Source organism: Abrus precatorius, unplaced genomic scaffold (genome assembly GCF_003935025.1).
Source record: "Abrus precatorius isolate BTA unplaced genomic scaffold, Abrus_2018 Scaffold2, whole genome shotgun sequence".
In the NCBI taxonomy this organism is placed as follows: Eukaryota; Viridiplantae; Streptophyta; class Magnoliopsida; order Fabales; family Fabaceae; genus Abrus; species Abrus precatorius.
Window position 1 is genome coordinate 21,477,169 of NW_020874362.1, and position 13,833 is coordinate 21,491,001.

The 13,833-nt window shown below is 34.7% G+C and overlaps 1 protein-coding gene and 1 non-coding gene across 2 annotated transcripts; one reads left to right on the forward strand and one right to left on the reverse strand.

Annotated features, from left to right (window-relative positions):
* Positions 1-3,053: 3,053 nt before the first annotated feature.
* On the reverse strand, positions 3,054-3,160 carry LOC113860470. The gene has a single exon (XR_003503922.1). It is a non-coding gene; the product is annotated as a small nucleolar RNA R71 (small nucleolar RNA).
* Positions 3,161-11,096: 7,936 nt separating this feature from the next.
* LOC113859608 lies at positions 11,097-13,822 on the forward strand. The gene is made up of 6 exons (XM_027492336.1): positions 11,097-11,589; positions 11,698-12,459; positions 12,595-12,885; positions 12,928-13,193; positions 13,292-13,625; positions 13,737-13,822. Exons 1-6 carry the CDS (start codon positions 11,097-11,099, stop codon positions 13,820-13,822), a joined length of 2,232 nt encoding a protein of 743 aa, XP_027348137.1.
* The last annotated feature ends 11 nt before the right edge of the window (positions 13,823-13,833 follow it).

Consider the following 13,833-nt stretch of genomic DNA (forward strand, 5'->3'; position numbering starts at 1 on the left):
TTTTTTAAAAGCTAAAGTATCAACAAATTTACAGACGGAGTTAAAAAAATATATTAAAAAAATTTAAAATATTTATTCGTCTAAAATTTGAAACTAAGGTGTGAAATATTACGTGTGAATTATAGATGATAAAATTCATTTGTAATATTGGAACATAAGTTTTTTGTTTCATATATCTCATTATAGATGAATTTTTTTGTCTATAAATGTATTAAAAAATGCAACATTTTTTAATGCAATTACAATAGTAAAATTCGTTTATAATTCAATTAATGAAATATTGTATTTCTTTAATACTTTTATACATGGATTTTTTGTCTGTAACACAAACAAAAGTGTGTCTCCTTCTTCTTCCTTATTTCTCGATTTTTGTCTCTCATCTTTATGACATCCCTATTTTACTAAGCTTTTATTTAAGTTATAACTCTTTCTTTAAATTGTGGTTAGATTAAAATTTTTAAGAAAATTAATAATAAAATAAAAAAAATTGGTGAAAAACCAAACTCCTAAGATGAATTTAAATTAGGACTAAGGAGTAAATGAGAAACTAAATTTTTATGAGCAAATTAACTTAATTCTCATCCAATAAAGATGATACATACAATGAATTAAAACATATAAACAAAGATGTTAACCCTTAGATTATATGTTAATAGAATTCTCATCCATTTTTCTTATATTTAGTTAGCATCAAATTTTTTTTAGAATTCTATCACATGTAACCCTTAGATTAGAACTCCAAGGATGTGTACAACTAGCCCTAATTAGCCTAAGAAAAATCTCAAAATAAAGACCTACAACATCAAGGCCAAATGGATGGCATTTTGGAAGGCAACTTGTACGAATTTTCTAAATTTTTTTAGAAGCCATTACATGACAGCTCCAAAATGAAAATGGTAAGCGATAAGGTAAAATCAAGTATAAAAATCTAGTCATGCCAACTTAATAAGGAAGGTGGACTAGTGAGAAAGAATTTGAGTCAAAGTTAGATTCTAAGGCATTGATTTAGGGACAAATCATTCATTCACTTAAGCACTTGAATTTAAAGCAAGCATGGGATATTTTGGAAAAGTGACATAGCCTTTAGAAGTGGCAAAAGAAAGGGAGAAAAATATTGCACAAATGAAAAGGATAAGAACATTTGTTCAAAATAAAAAAAGTTTGTAAAATGATAAGTCTGTAATTAGGCCATTCTTTACAGCCCGTATATTCATATTTGACCTTTACTTTATTTGAGTTTTACACTAATTTATATATTAATTGTGCAGTTTGGTATAAAGAGACCGCAAGTGGATTTTAGGTGCATTATAAGCCCAAATTGATGACAGATTAGAGCTTCGCAGCAATCAGCACGCCCAGACCCATTCAATAAGTACGGGGGTGCTTCGAACCCATGCACAGTCATGCTTAAGGCCTTGCTCGACCGTGCTCATCTGTGGGAAGCCCAATTAATTAGTTCTTAGGGTTTTCAAATCCTATTAAAGGAAAGACCGGAGGCACCATTAGAGATATACCGTTTTACATTGGCTTTTGCCTTGGGATACATTTCATTTCGTCTCTCTTGCATGGGATCTTTGACACACTTTTGGCGGGACTTGAAGCTTCAAGCGACCGTACTTGAAGACTGGGAATTCATCACACTCTAGTTTTGCTATTTCTTTTCTTTATGACTTTGTTTATGATTGTTTTAGTTCTTTTCTTTAGCATGAGTAACTAAGTCCATAGCTAGGGCTATGGGAACTATTGTTCATGAATTTATGGGATTTTGATGTTTGAATATGAATTTGATTTCTGTTCTGTGATTAGATTTTATCCTATTGCACTTCTCTCTTAATCCTAAATTAATTATATCGTCAGGCGACCGTACCTCGATTAATTAATAGATATATAGGGTAAAACGAGACAAAGGATTAGGTGGACCAAACCAATCTTTCTCTTCTAATCATTATTAAATTAACAAGTTCATAGACTCCTTAAGCTTTCTTAAATTGATGTCTTGCATGACCATTGGGGATGTTAATTTAGAGAAAATAATATTAATATTGCATGACCATTGGGTATTAATAATATTCATATGAATGATTGGTAATCACAAGGAAATTGAATTTAGAGTTAAATAGAAAAATAACATAAAAGATTGAATGAGAAAACCCATATGCCCTAGGTTCCTCTCCGATAAGTTTAACCAAGACGTGCATTATATTCCTTGCTCTTAGTTTTATAATTGATTTTATAAATTCTTGTTTTTAATTAATCTCGTATCTTTGAAGCTTAAACAATTAAATTAGGAAATTCTTAGTATTTGGAAATCAATCCTTCTGGACGATATTTTGGGAACTTAATTTAAAGAACCCTTTATTACTTCTCGATGGGTACACTTGCCCTCCAAACAAGTTTTTGGCGCCGTTGCCGGAGATTACTTTTTCAATATTAAGAAAATCTCAAATTTAATTGATTTAAGCAATTTGTGTTTTAGTTTATTTTGTTTTGTTTATTGTTAAATTTTTCTTTTATATTTTATAATTTTTGTTTTTATTTTATTTTAATTTTTTTTATTTCACAATTTCTTTTAATGTATGCTCACTCGTTCTAAGTGCTCTACAGCTTGTTTATTTGATTCGAAGATTGAGAGAACAACGCGTAGACAAAGAAAAGAAGTGAGAGAGCAAAGAATGGCAGAGGGAAGGAGATCGATCTAAGATTACATGACACCCACTGCTAGAGGTACTCCTAGAAGCATTGCAACATCTAATGTGGAGGCCAACAATTTTGAATTGAAACCAGCACTCATAACTATGGTCCAAAACTCCTTACAGTTTGGAGGCATGCCTAATGAAGACCCCAATCTCCATCTGACAAAGTTCCTCCCATTTAAAAACACCATCAAATACAATGGCGTCTCCAACGATGCTATTTGACTTCGTCTTTTCCCGTTCTCGGTATTTGAAAAGGTGAATGCTTGGTTCGCCTCACTCCCAGCCAACTCCATAAGAACTTGGGAGGATCTCACTCAACAATTCTTGGGAAAGTACTTTCCCCCATCAAGGTCCTCTAAGCTTATGATGGAGATATGTTGCTTCCAACAATATGAAGTAGAATCCTTATTCGAAGCATGAGAGCGATTTGTAGAGCTTTTGAGCAGATGTCCTCATCATGATTTTCTGACGTGGAGACAGGTACAAATTTTTTACAGTGACCTATCAATCACTACGAGGGCTACAATTGATGCCGCAGCAGAAGGGTCCCTCATAAGAAAAGATCCAGATGGTGCATACAAACTAATAGATGAGATGACATCTTCCAGCTTTCAGTGGCATACCGCTGACTCTTACGACATCAAGAGAAAAGAGAACGCTCCGGTCTACCCAGCAGAGAGCAGTAGCCCACTAATGAACCAAATGGCAGCCCTTGGAAAGCAACTAAAATCTTTAATGAAGGCTCAAGACTAACCTGTAAGAGCTTCTGCAAGCCCATAATTTAAGCAAGAGGAGGCAAACTTCATAGGCAATCACAGTTTCGGGTGGAGGAGTAATCCTCCTAACTCTTGGGGGAATGGCGTTAGAAGCCAAAATTCAAGTGTTTATCGCCCTCCTCATATGCAAAATCAAGGAGCAAGACCTGAAGGAAAAGAAGCTCCTAGATCTCAGTCCAACTTTCAAGAACAAATAATGCAATATGTGCATTACTCTGATAAGATGATGATAGAGCTTGAATCTAAGTTGGACCAACATATTGAGAGAACTGATAAGAGGTTCGCAGAGGTTAAATCTGAAATACAAGCCAACTCTTCTGAGTGCACAATTGGAGCAAATTACAAACCTCCTGAGTCAAAAAGTGATGAGAACACTGCTATCTCAGCCTGAGCCTAATCCAAGGGAGTAATGCAATGCCATCACTCTTAGAAGTGGAAAGAAATTACAAGAATCGCAAAACAGAGGCACATGTATGCCCACGCTTATAGAGAAGCATGCCCATGCTGATTCTACATGCACGCCCATGCTCACTGATGAGCACGCCCCTGCTACAATAGAAGCACGACCGTGCATATACAAGCACGCCCATGACAGTGATCAAAGCACAACCTTGCATCACTATAAGCAAGACCGTTCTTCAAGCGAGGAGCCTAAAAAAGAAAAGAAGGAAGAGTCTCTTGTTCAACCAAGGCCCTATGAGCCTAAGATACCTTTCCCACAGTGGCTGCAAGGTCACCCTCGTTATGATGAAGAGTTCCACAAGTTCTTAGACTTATTGGGCAAAGTGCACATCAATATGCCTTTCATTGATGCTATCTCCAAAATGCCAAAATATGCTAAATTTTTAAAGGAGATTTTGACCAGTAAAAGAAAGTTGAGAGCACATGAAACTGTGAAGTTCACCCAAGAGTGCTCAGCTATAGTCCTTAAAAAGCTTCCACCTAAGCTTAAGGACCCAAGGAGTTTTACTATTCCTTGCACAATTGGAAAAACTCATATTGATAAGGCTTTATGTGATTTAGGAGCAAGTATTAATCTTATGCCTTATTCTGTTTTCAAGAAGCTTGGAATGCATAAACCTAAGCCGACCTCCATGTCACTTCAGCTGGCAGATAGGTCGATCACATACCCCAAAGGCATAATGGAGAACGTGCTTGTAAAAGTTGGAGAGTTTATATTTCCTGCTGACTTGTGGTACTTGACATGGAAGAAGATAATGATGTCCCTATCATACTAGGGAGACCGCCTTGGCCACTGCTAGGGCCATCATAGACGTACAAGAAGGGAAGCTCACACTGAGGCTAGATGATGAGGAAGTTATATTTCAAGTTTTCAATTCTTTCAAGTACCCTTCTAGCCAAGAGTCTTGTCACTTTGTGAGCACTGTGGATGTTGCTTCTCCTCCTCTAATTTATGTGAAGCATGGAACTACGAGAACAATGCCAAGGAGGAAGCAATATAAGAAGAAAAAAAGACAAAAGCTTAAACCATCCATTAATAAGCCTCCTGATTTAGAGCTTAAATTTTCTTCTCTTTATTCTAATCCCCATCTTATGAATAATTTTTTTGATGTAATAGGTGTTGGGGATGCAAAGCTGCTGGGGAGACAATTGCATATCAAGGGAGTCACCTCTAAGACTTATACCTTCTTCCCACCATGATTTAACAAGAACGTCAGGCTCGTGACGTTAAACAAGCGCTCCCAGGAGGCAACCTGTATCTTTTATTTTATTTAAATTTTATTTCTTTTTGTTTATTTTAATTTTGCTATTGTTATTTTATTTTTAGAATAAAGAATAAGCATATTGAAAGATTGCAACAACAAAGTTGATTCTTCCTACACTTTTGAGCTCTGATTTGGAAGCACGCCCGTGCTTATCCCATACACAGTCGTGCATTCAGTCGCAGTTATGAGAGAAAGCTTTACATCATAAGCATGGGCATGCTCAAGATTTTAGTATGGCCATGCTCCCTCACCCGAAGCCGTCGCGCCAAGAATTATCAGGGAACCTCTTTCCTTTTTATTCAATTGCCCTCTTTGCATGCTTTTAATTTGATTACTTTCAAACATTGAGGACAATGTTTTGCTTTAAGTATGGGGGAGTAGTAGTTCCTAATTATGATTGTTAGTGCATGTTCTCTTGAGTAAAGTGTCTATTACATTTTTTTTATGATAATTTAAAACTTTTTCTCTCATGGAACCCAATTTTTCCAGATAGAAAAGCATGTTGAGTGATTATTATTGGCATTATACTTTTATTTGAAAACTAATAATTAGCTAAGTTCCTTACTTTTATGCTCTACATTAAACTTTAACCCACAGATGTGAGTCTTGAGCCTTAAAGGAGATTTCTATCTTAATTTAATTAATTGTATCCCTTTCCTCATTGTTTTGTGTGATTATCTCCTTAGGATTTGTGCTCTAGAACTTGACTTGGAACCGACTTAAGACTGCTCTTTTTAATTGCATGTTTTTAATATGATTGAGGCATAATAGGATTTTTATTCGAGGCATAATAGGATTTTTATTCTTGGCCTTCGGCATGTTTGAGATACAACTAGTTGCCCACTTTGAGCCTTATTGATTTTCTTGGTCCCTTGCATTAAATTTATAAAATATTTTGATGACCTTGAGTTTATGAATGGAGCAATTAAGTTGTTGAATTGTTTGTTAAATTCTCCTCTATATCTCTCATGTGCAAAAAGAAAGAAAGAAAGTATGAAAATGAAAATGAAAAATAGAAGGAAAAAAAATAAGAAAAAGAAAAAGAGGTTATATATGATTGAAAGGAGAAAAGAGTAAAGATATTGTTTATATACAAAAATATAAAAATTACTCCAAGAGCTTCATTTGTAAACTTAGGAGATGTTTATAATTTTTATAATTTATTACCCCTTTATATATCCCCTTTCTTTCATTTATCTCACCTCAATTATTATAATCCCTTGGCCACATTATAACCTAAAAAAGACCTCATGATTTTTACCTGCATTTAATTTATTTAGTGGATAGTCGGTTTATAGTCAAGCCTATGGTAGTACACTCTTCTTTAGGAGAACTGAGTGATATCTTATTTTATCCCTTAGTGAGAGAGGAAAGTAGAGTACCTCAGTTTGATGTTTGAGTGAAAAGTATGGAAATATAAGATTCTAATTGGGAATCCTTTTGATTGCTTATGCTCAGTGATATTACTCTTGTTGCTCTCTTTATCTCCTCATCTCGGGTTCATTGTGTGGTATTATGTTTTAAGTTATTATGTTACTCTTAACCAGTACTTTGCTTGAGGACAAGCAAACAGATAAGTATGAGGGAGTTGATAAGTCTATAATTAGGCCCTTTTTTACAGCCTATATATTCATATTTGACCTTTATTTTATTTGAGTTTTACATTAATTTATATATTAGTTGTGCAGTTTGGTATAAAGAGGCCGTAAGTCGATTTTGGGTGCATTCTAGGCCCAAATTGATGAAAGATTAGAGCTTCGCAGCAGTTGGCACGCCTAGACCCATTCAATAAGCACTGCAGGAAGCCCAATTAATTAGTGTTTTTAGGGTTTTCAAACCCTATTAAAAGAAAGACAGGAGGCACCATTGGAGATACACCGTTTTACATTGGCTTTTGCTCTGGGATACATTTCATCTCGTCTCTCTTGCACGGGATCTTTGTCACACTTTTGGCAAGACTTGAAGCTTCAAGCGACCGTACTTGAAGACTGGGAATTCATCACACTCTAGTTTTGCTATTTCTTTTCTTTATGACTTTGTTTATGATTGTTTTAGTTCTTTTCTTTAGCATGAGTAACTAAGTCCATAGCTAGGGCTATGGGAACTATTGTTCATGAATTTATGGGATTTTGATGTTTGAATCTGAATTTGATTTCTATTTTGTGATTAGATTTTATCCTATTGCACTTCTCTCTTTGTTCATGAATTTATGGGATTTTGATGTTTGAATCTGAATTTGATTTCTGTTCTGTGATTAGATTTTATCCTATTCCACTTCTCTCTTAATCCTAAATTAGTTATATCGTCAGACAACCGTACCTCGATTAATTAATAGATCTATAGGGTAAAATGAGACAAAGGATTAGGTGGACTAAACCAATCTTTCTCTTCTAATCGTTATTAAATTAACAAGTTCATAGGCTCCTTAAACTTTCTTAAATTGATGTCTTGCATGACCATTGAGGATGTTAATTTAGCGAAAATAATATTGATATTACATGAACATTGGGTATTAATAATATTCATATGAATGATTGGTAATCACAAGAAAATTGAATTTAGAGTTAAACAGAAAAATAACATAAAGGATTGAATGAGAAAACTCATATGCCCTAGGTTCCTCTTCGATAAGTTTAACCAAGACGTGCATTGTATTCCTTGCTCTTAGTTTTATAATTGATTTTATAAATTCTTATTTTTAATTAATCTCGTATCTTTGAAGCTTAAACAATTAAATTAGAAAATTCTTAGTAATTGGAAATCAATCCTTGTGAGACGATATTTTGGGAACTTAATTTAAAGAACCCTTTATTACTTCTCGATGGGTACACTTTCCCTCCGAACATGAAACAAAGAAGTACTCGTGAAAGAACTAGATTTCTTTTTAAAAAAATATCAACCAAATCCCCTTGGTACTCCTACAAATTTGAGGTCCATACGCCACCAAGGACCACACAAGTCACTTTCACTATATACTCCACCTAAAACCATGCTTTTTAAGTCATTTTCAAAGTTTTCCCTAGGACTCCAGCAATTTTGCGTGAAACAGAGATTCAAAGGAGGTTAGGAAAATACCTTTGAATGTTCAAAGCTCAAGTTAGGAAGAAAGAACAAGGGTCATAAAACAATTGCATAAAAAATTGGCCAAATCTAGGTAAGGAGGAGAGTGCTTACTCAGAGGTTAAGTAATATTTTTCAGGTATTTGTAACAATGAAAACTTAATTGCCTAATGACTTAATATGTGAGAAACTAACGGGGTAATTTAAATAAGGGACCAATATGCATGACATCTATTATTTGTAGGATTACTATAAAAAAAATTGAAAAGTACATTTTTTTTATCATTTTGATACATGCATCTAATACAAGGAAATAAGTATTTATATAATTTCATATATAGTTATCTTCTTATGAAATATATATAATTTTATTTTTGTAATTTAGATATTATTACTTATTTATAGCTAAAATTTCAATAAGTCATCTCTTTTGTCTACTAGGGTTTTCTTAGCATGGTGGAAATTTGTGTATCCAATCAAGCTATTTGAGTTTGTCTTTCTAATGGAGTCACATCCATTCTTAAGGGATAATGTTATGAATATGTGAAAAAGTTAAATTTTACAAAAGAAAAAGGAGTTGGTGTCAATATCAATAATAATATTGGATAAAAAAATTCGTGTGATAGGAAATAACATATTTCATTAATTTTGATAAAAAAAATTATGGATGATTAAGATATTTCATTTAAAAGCTTTCAAAAGAACTATCTTAAACCTTTAAAGAACACAAAAAGGGCATAGAAGTTTTAAAGAGGAAAAATTTCACTCTTAAATAACATGATAAGAAATTTGTATTAATAAGTTGCCAATAAACTTTTAATAGAAAAATCCTTATGTTATAATGCATGGGAAGAAGACTAAGTAAATCTATTTGGTCTTGTAATAAAATCCAAACTAAAATCATAATATGATATTTGTACTAATATGAAATATTTTGAGTTAGAATGACTAGGCTTGAGAAAAAAATATAGTTATGAAGGTCCAATCCCTAACCAAAGTAAAATTGGTTTTAAAAAATTGGATTATTATTATACTAGATTTTCTAGTCCAATAGATGTTTTTGATTGGATTGAATTTGTAATTTGATTTTTGCAATTAAATTTCTACCTTCCATAATTCCTTCATTATTAAAAGTTAAAGCTAATAAAGGAGAAAAGTTCAGAAAAAAAAAAGGAAGAAAAGTAACATATAAAGATTACATCTCAATTAAGCATAATAGATTGAACTAAAATTATATTTAAATATTATTTTAAAATAATAAAGGAAGTAGTAATTTTAAGATCCAATCCATACAACTAGTTTATAAATGAATTTAGATTTGTTTTATATCAATCCTATCAATGACTACCCCTAGAAATGATATTTTGCTACTTGACATCATATTAGACTCTAGACTTAGTTTACTTTTTATTACACTTACTTTATATTTTTAAAAAACATATAAAAAACTTTACACAAAAGATTGTATAAAAGTAAATCACAAGTGAAAGTAGAACATGCACTTTCTATTTATTAAATTTTAATGCAATCGTTATATCAATTTACGTAAGAAGATGGTTGATACATTCATCAACCAATTTACATTAATCACTTAACAACAATTACTTATCACCTAACTTGACAATATTTGCATATAGTAAGTAGAATACTACATCTCAAAACCTCTAATTACATAATGTTATTGACCTTAAAACCTACAAATTGGAATAATTAATAATATAAATTGTCCAAGACAAAAAAAAATATCACATCCATCAAAATTCATTTATGTTGACATTTCAGTGGCATCAAATTTTTATTCCTTAGTCATTCATCCAAGATAATTGTAAAAACTTTTTTTTATCATAAACAAATCAATAATAACAAAAATAAAAAATTTAGAAAGAAAGCAATACCAATTAAGATAAAATGATTATTACTATTTAATTTAAGTATTATAAAAACATTACTATAAGATTTTTGTGTTTAAGAAACAATACAAAATACTTCTTAAAAGTGAAAAAAATGTTGTCTAAAGCTTAGGCAATTATTTTAACAATGTTGACAAGTCATTGCTTATTCATTTTGACAACAATATTTTACCTACAATCCATGCTAGTTATAAAATTATTGCCAAAATAAAATAAAAGACAACATTTTTTGAAGCATTAGTGTTCGTGTGCAAGTGTATTTGTTGAAAAGTAATAAAGAGATATTTAAATTGAGTTCCTAGAATATTGTCTTACAGAGAGATTATTTCCAATTATCAAGACTATCGTGATTTAATTATTTGAACTTAAAAAATACATAAGAGAAATTTATAAAAGATTTAAATTAAGAAGAGTAATCAAATAAAAAGAGGATAGTACAACTATTAACACGAAACTATTTAAGATAAATTTTGGTCTTTTGGTTTCTACCATTCACCTCTTTATGTTCACTTTTAGTTTAATCTTAATCTTGGTTTTCTTATGATTGCTAATGTTATGGTGGAGGATAGTGGGCAGAATAATGCAGTTAAGTATAGCAAACGTGTAAATCAGGTTCCCTTGCGGTTTAGGGATAGTTAATAATAATATATGTAGTGGGCGAAGAGTTTGAGGGGGTAGGTAGATTTTGGGTGAACCTCTTTGCTCTCTCTCTGTTTGTCTTTCCTTCTTTCATTTGTGATTTCCTAAATTCTGTATTGCACCTCCTTGCTTTTCTAGTGTAATTCCTCACTGCAGGGCTGATAATTACCATTGAATATAAATTAACCAGAGGAATTCTTCTTTTATATGCTTTCTACGACTTTATACTCTGCTGGTAGGAACTGAATTGACGGAACCCATTACAATTTGGTGCTTTCATTCACTCCAATGGCGGAAAACACTAGACTCAAGGAGTTACAAACTGACATGAAAAAGGCATTTGATGCGATTGAGGCGCAAGATCGTAAGGGCATCGATTTGGGTCTCAGAATGTCTCAGTTTGAATCGCAAATGACCGGAATACAACAAACATTGGAACAACTCACGCTTAATCTTTCATCATTTTCTTCTGATCCGTCAAATGGAGCGATAAACTCTGAGGCTGAACCCAAACCTTCATCTTTGGTTCCTCCTTTGCAGATGTGGCATGTGAAGTTAGATTTTCCAAAATTTGACGTTCATTTTCAAGGTTTAGTTATTCCATGGTTCCAAATGCTTCAACGAATGAATCAATTGCCGTCATGGGCTGCTTTGGCCACTGCCATTGAATCGCAGTTTGGTCCTTCGTCGTTTGACAATGCTCGTCCCAAGCGTTTTAAACTGGCTCAGACTTCTTCCATCTCCAATTACTACAATGAATTCATGCTCCTCGCTAACCATAGTGAATGACTCACTAATGAAGCGTTACTTGATTGTTTCCTCAGTGGGTTGAAGGACCCGATTCGGCGAAAGGTCGTTGCCTAGGGACCTTTAGCTTTGCTTAAGGCAGTTGCTCAAGCCCGTTTGTTTAATGAACAAGATACTGTGGGCTTTTCGGTTTCGACCCCAAAAACTCCTTTTGTGCGATCCAACCTAAACACGGCTCCTTCTTCATCTACTAAGGGGCCATCCTCTTCATCAACGCCTTCTCCTTCTGTTTTACCACCGCTTTTACCCACACCGCCTGTCAAGCTGTCACATCCTGTTCGTCGTATGTCCTCGGCCAAACAACAATTACGTCAGGAAAAGAGACTATGTTTTACATGCGACAAAAAATATACTTGGAATCACCGTTGTCCAAATAAACAGCATTTACTTTTTGAGCTTGAGGAGGATCTGCCCCTACCACAGCCTCCCGACGTTTCCCCGGATTCTGAAGCTGCCCTTTACCATCTTTCTTTGAACGCTTTTCGGGGTTCTCCTAGCAGAGCAACCCTTTATTTTCAGGGCGCAATTTCCGGTAAGCCTGTCCGTGTACTACTTGATGGAGGTAGTTCTGACAGTTTCATTCAGCCGCGCTTGGTGCATTCATTACATCTTCCGGTGCAACCTTTGCCTCACCTGAAGGTCATGGTGGGTGATGGGTCTTTTCTACAAACTGAGGGTTATATCCCTGCTTTATCTATTTCAATTTCAGGTCATACTATTACTATTCCCGTTTATGTCTTGGCGGTAAGTGGCTCTGAAGTTGTCATTGGTGCTTCTTGGTTGGCCACTCTGGGTCCTCATATTGCGGATTATAGTACTGGCTGCATTAAAATTTTCTCTGGTGGTGAGTTTGTAACCTTACAGAGGGACACTTCCTCGATGCCTCAATATGCTCATTTCAATCATTTGCAGCGCTATCATTCTTTTGCTCAGATTTCAGAATTGTATCTTTTGCACTGTGACTCTCTTGAACAATAAGTTACGGATGAGAATCCTTTTCCTCCAAACTTGCCTCCTGATTTATTATCTGTCCTGCACCAGTTCGCTTCCGTATTCCACTTGCCCAAAGGTTTGCCTCTTGCCCATCCTCAGGATCATGCAATTCCTCTTCAGGATGGGGTCACTGCGGTTAAAGTCAAACCGTATCGTTACCCATTTGCACAAAAGACAGAGATTGAACGCATGGTTAATGATATGCTTTTTCAGGGGACGATTGCACCCAATACTTCTCCTTTCTCTGTCCCAGTTTTATTGGTCAAGAAACATGATGGTTCTTAGAGATTTTGTATTGACTATTGGGCTTTGAATGCAGTTACGATCAAAGACTCCTTTCCAATTCCCACGGTTGATGAACTTTTGGATGAGTTGCGCGGTTCTGTGTTCTTCTTGAAATTGGATCTTCGATCCAGGTACCATCAAATTCTAGTTCGTCTTGAAGATCGCCACAAAACTGCTTTTCGCACTCATAATGGTTTGTATGAATGGCTTGTAATGCCATTTGGCCTCACCAATGCTCTGGCCACTTTCCAAGCAGTTATGAATGATCTATTCTGGCCTTTCTTGTGTAAATTTGTTCTCGTTTTCTTCGATGACATTCTCATCTATAGTCCCACTTGGCCCCTTCACTTGGAACACTTATCAATGGTCTTGCATGGTGTTCTTTTGGACAAACTCAGGTGGATTATTTAGGCCATCTTGTGTCTCAACATGGTGTTGAAATGGATCCCTCCAAACTGAGTGCAGTGCGTGATTGGCCTGCTCCAACTACGGTTACTCAGTTATGTGCTTTTTTGGGCTTGTCAGGTTATTACCACCGCTTTATTAAGCAGTATGCTAAGATTGCTAGACTGTTGACAGATTTGCTGCAGAAGGATCGCTTTGCTTGGTCTTCGAGTGCACAAACAGCTTTTGATTCCCTTAAGGCTACTTTGTTGGAGGCACCTATACTTGCTCTTCCTGATTTTTCCAAGCCATTTGTCTTGGAAACAGATGCCTCGGGTCAGGGAATAGGTACGGTGTTGGCGCAAGAAGGACATCCAATTGCTTACTTCTCTAAGAAGCTCTCTTCTCATATGCAGAAATAGTCGACTTATGTTCGGGAACTTTATGCGATTACTGAAGCTGTTGCTAAGTTCCGACACTACCTGTTGGGTCACCACTTCATTATCCGTACGGATCAGCGTAGTTTGCGGCATTTACAGGAATAGACTATCCAAAC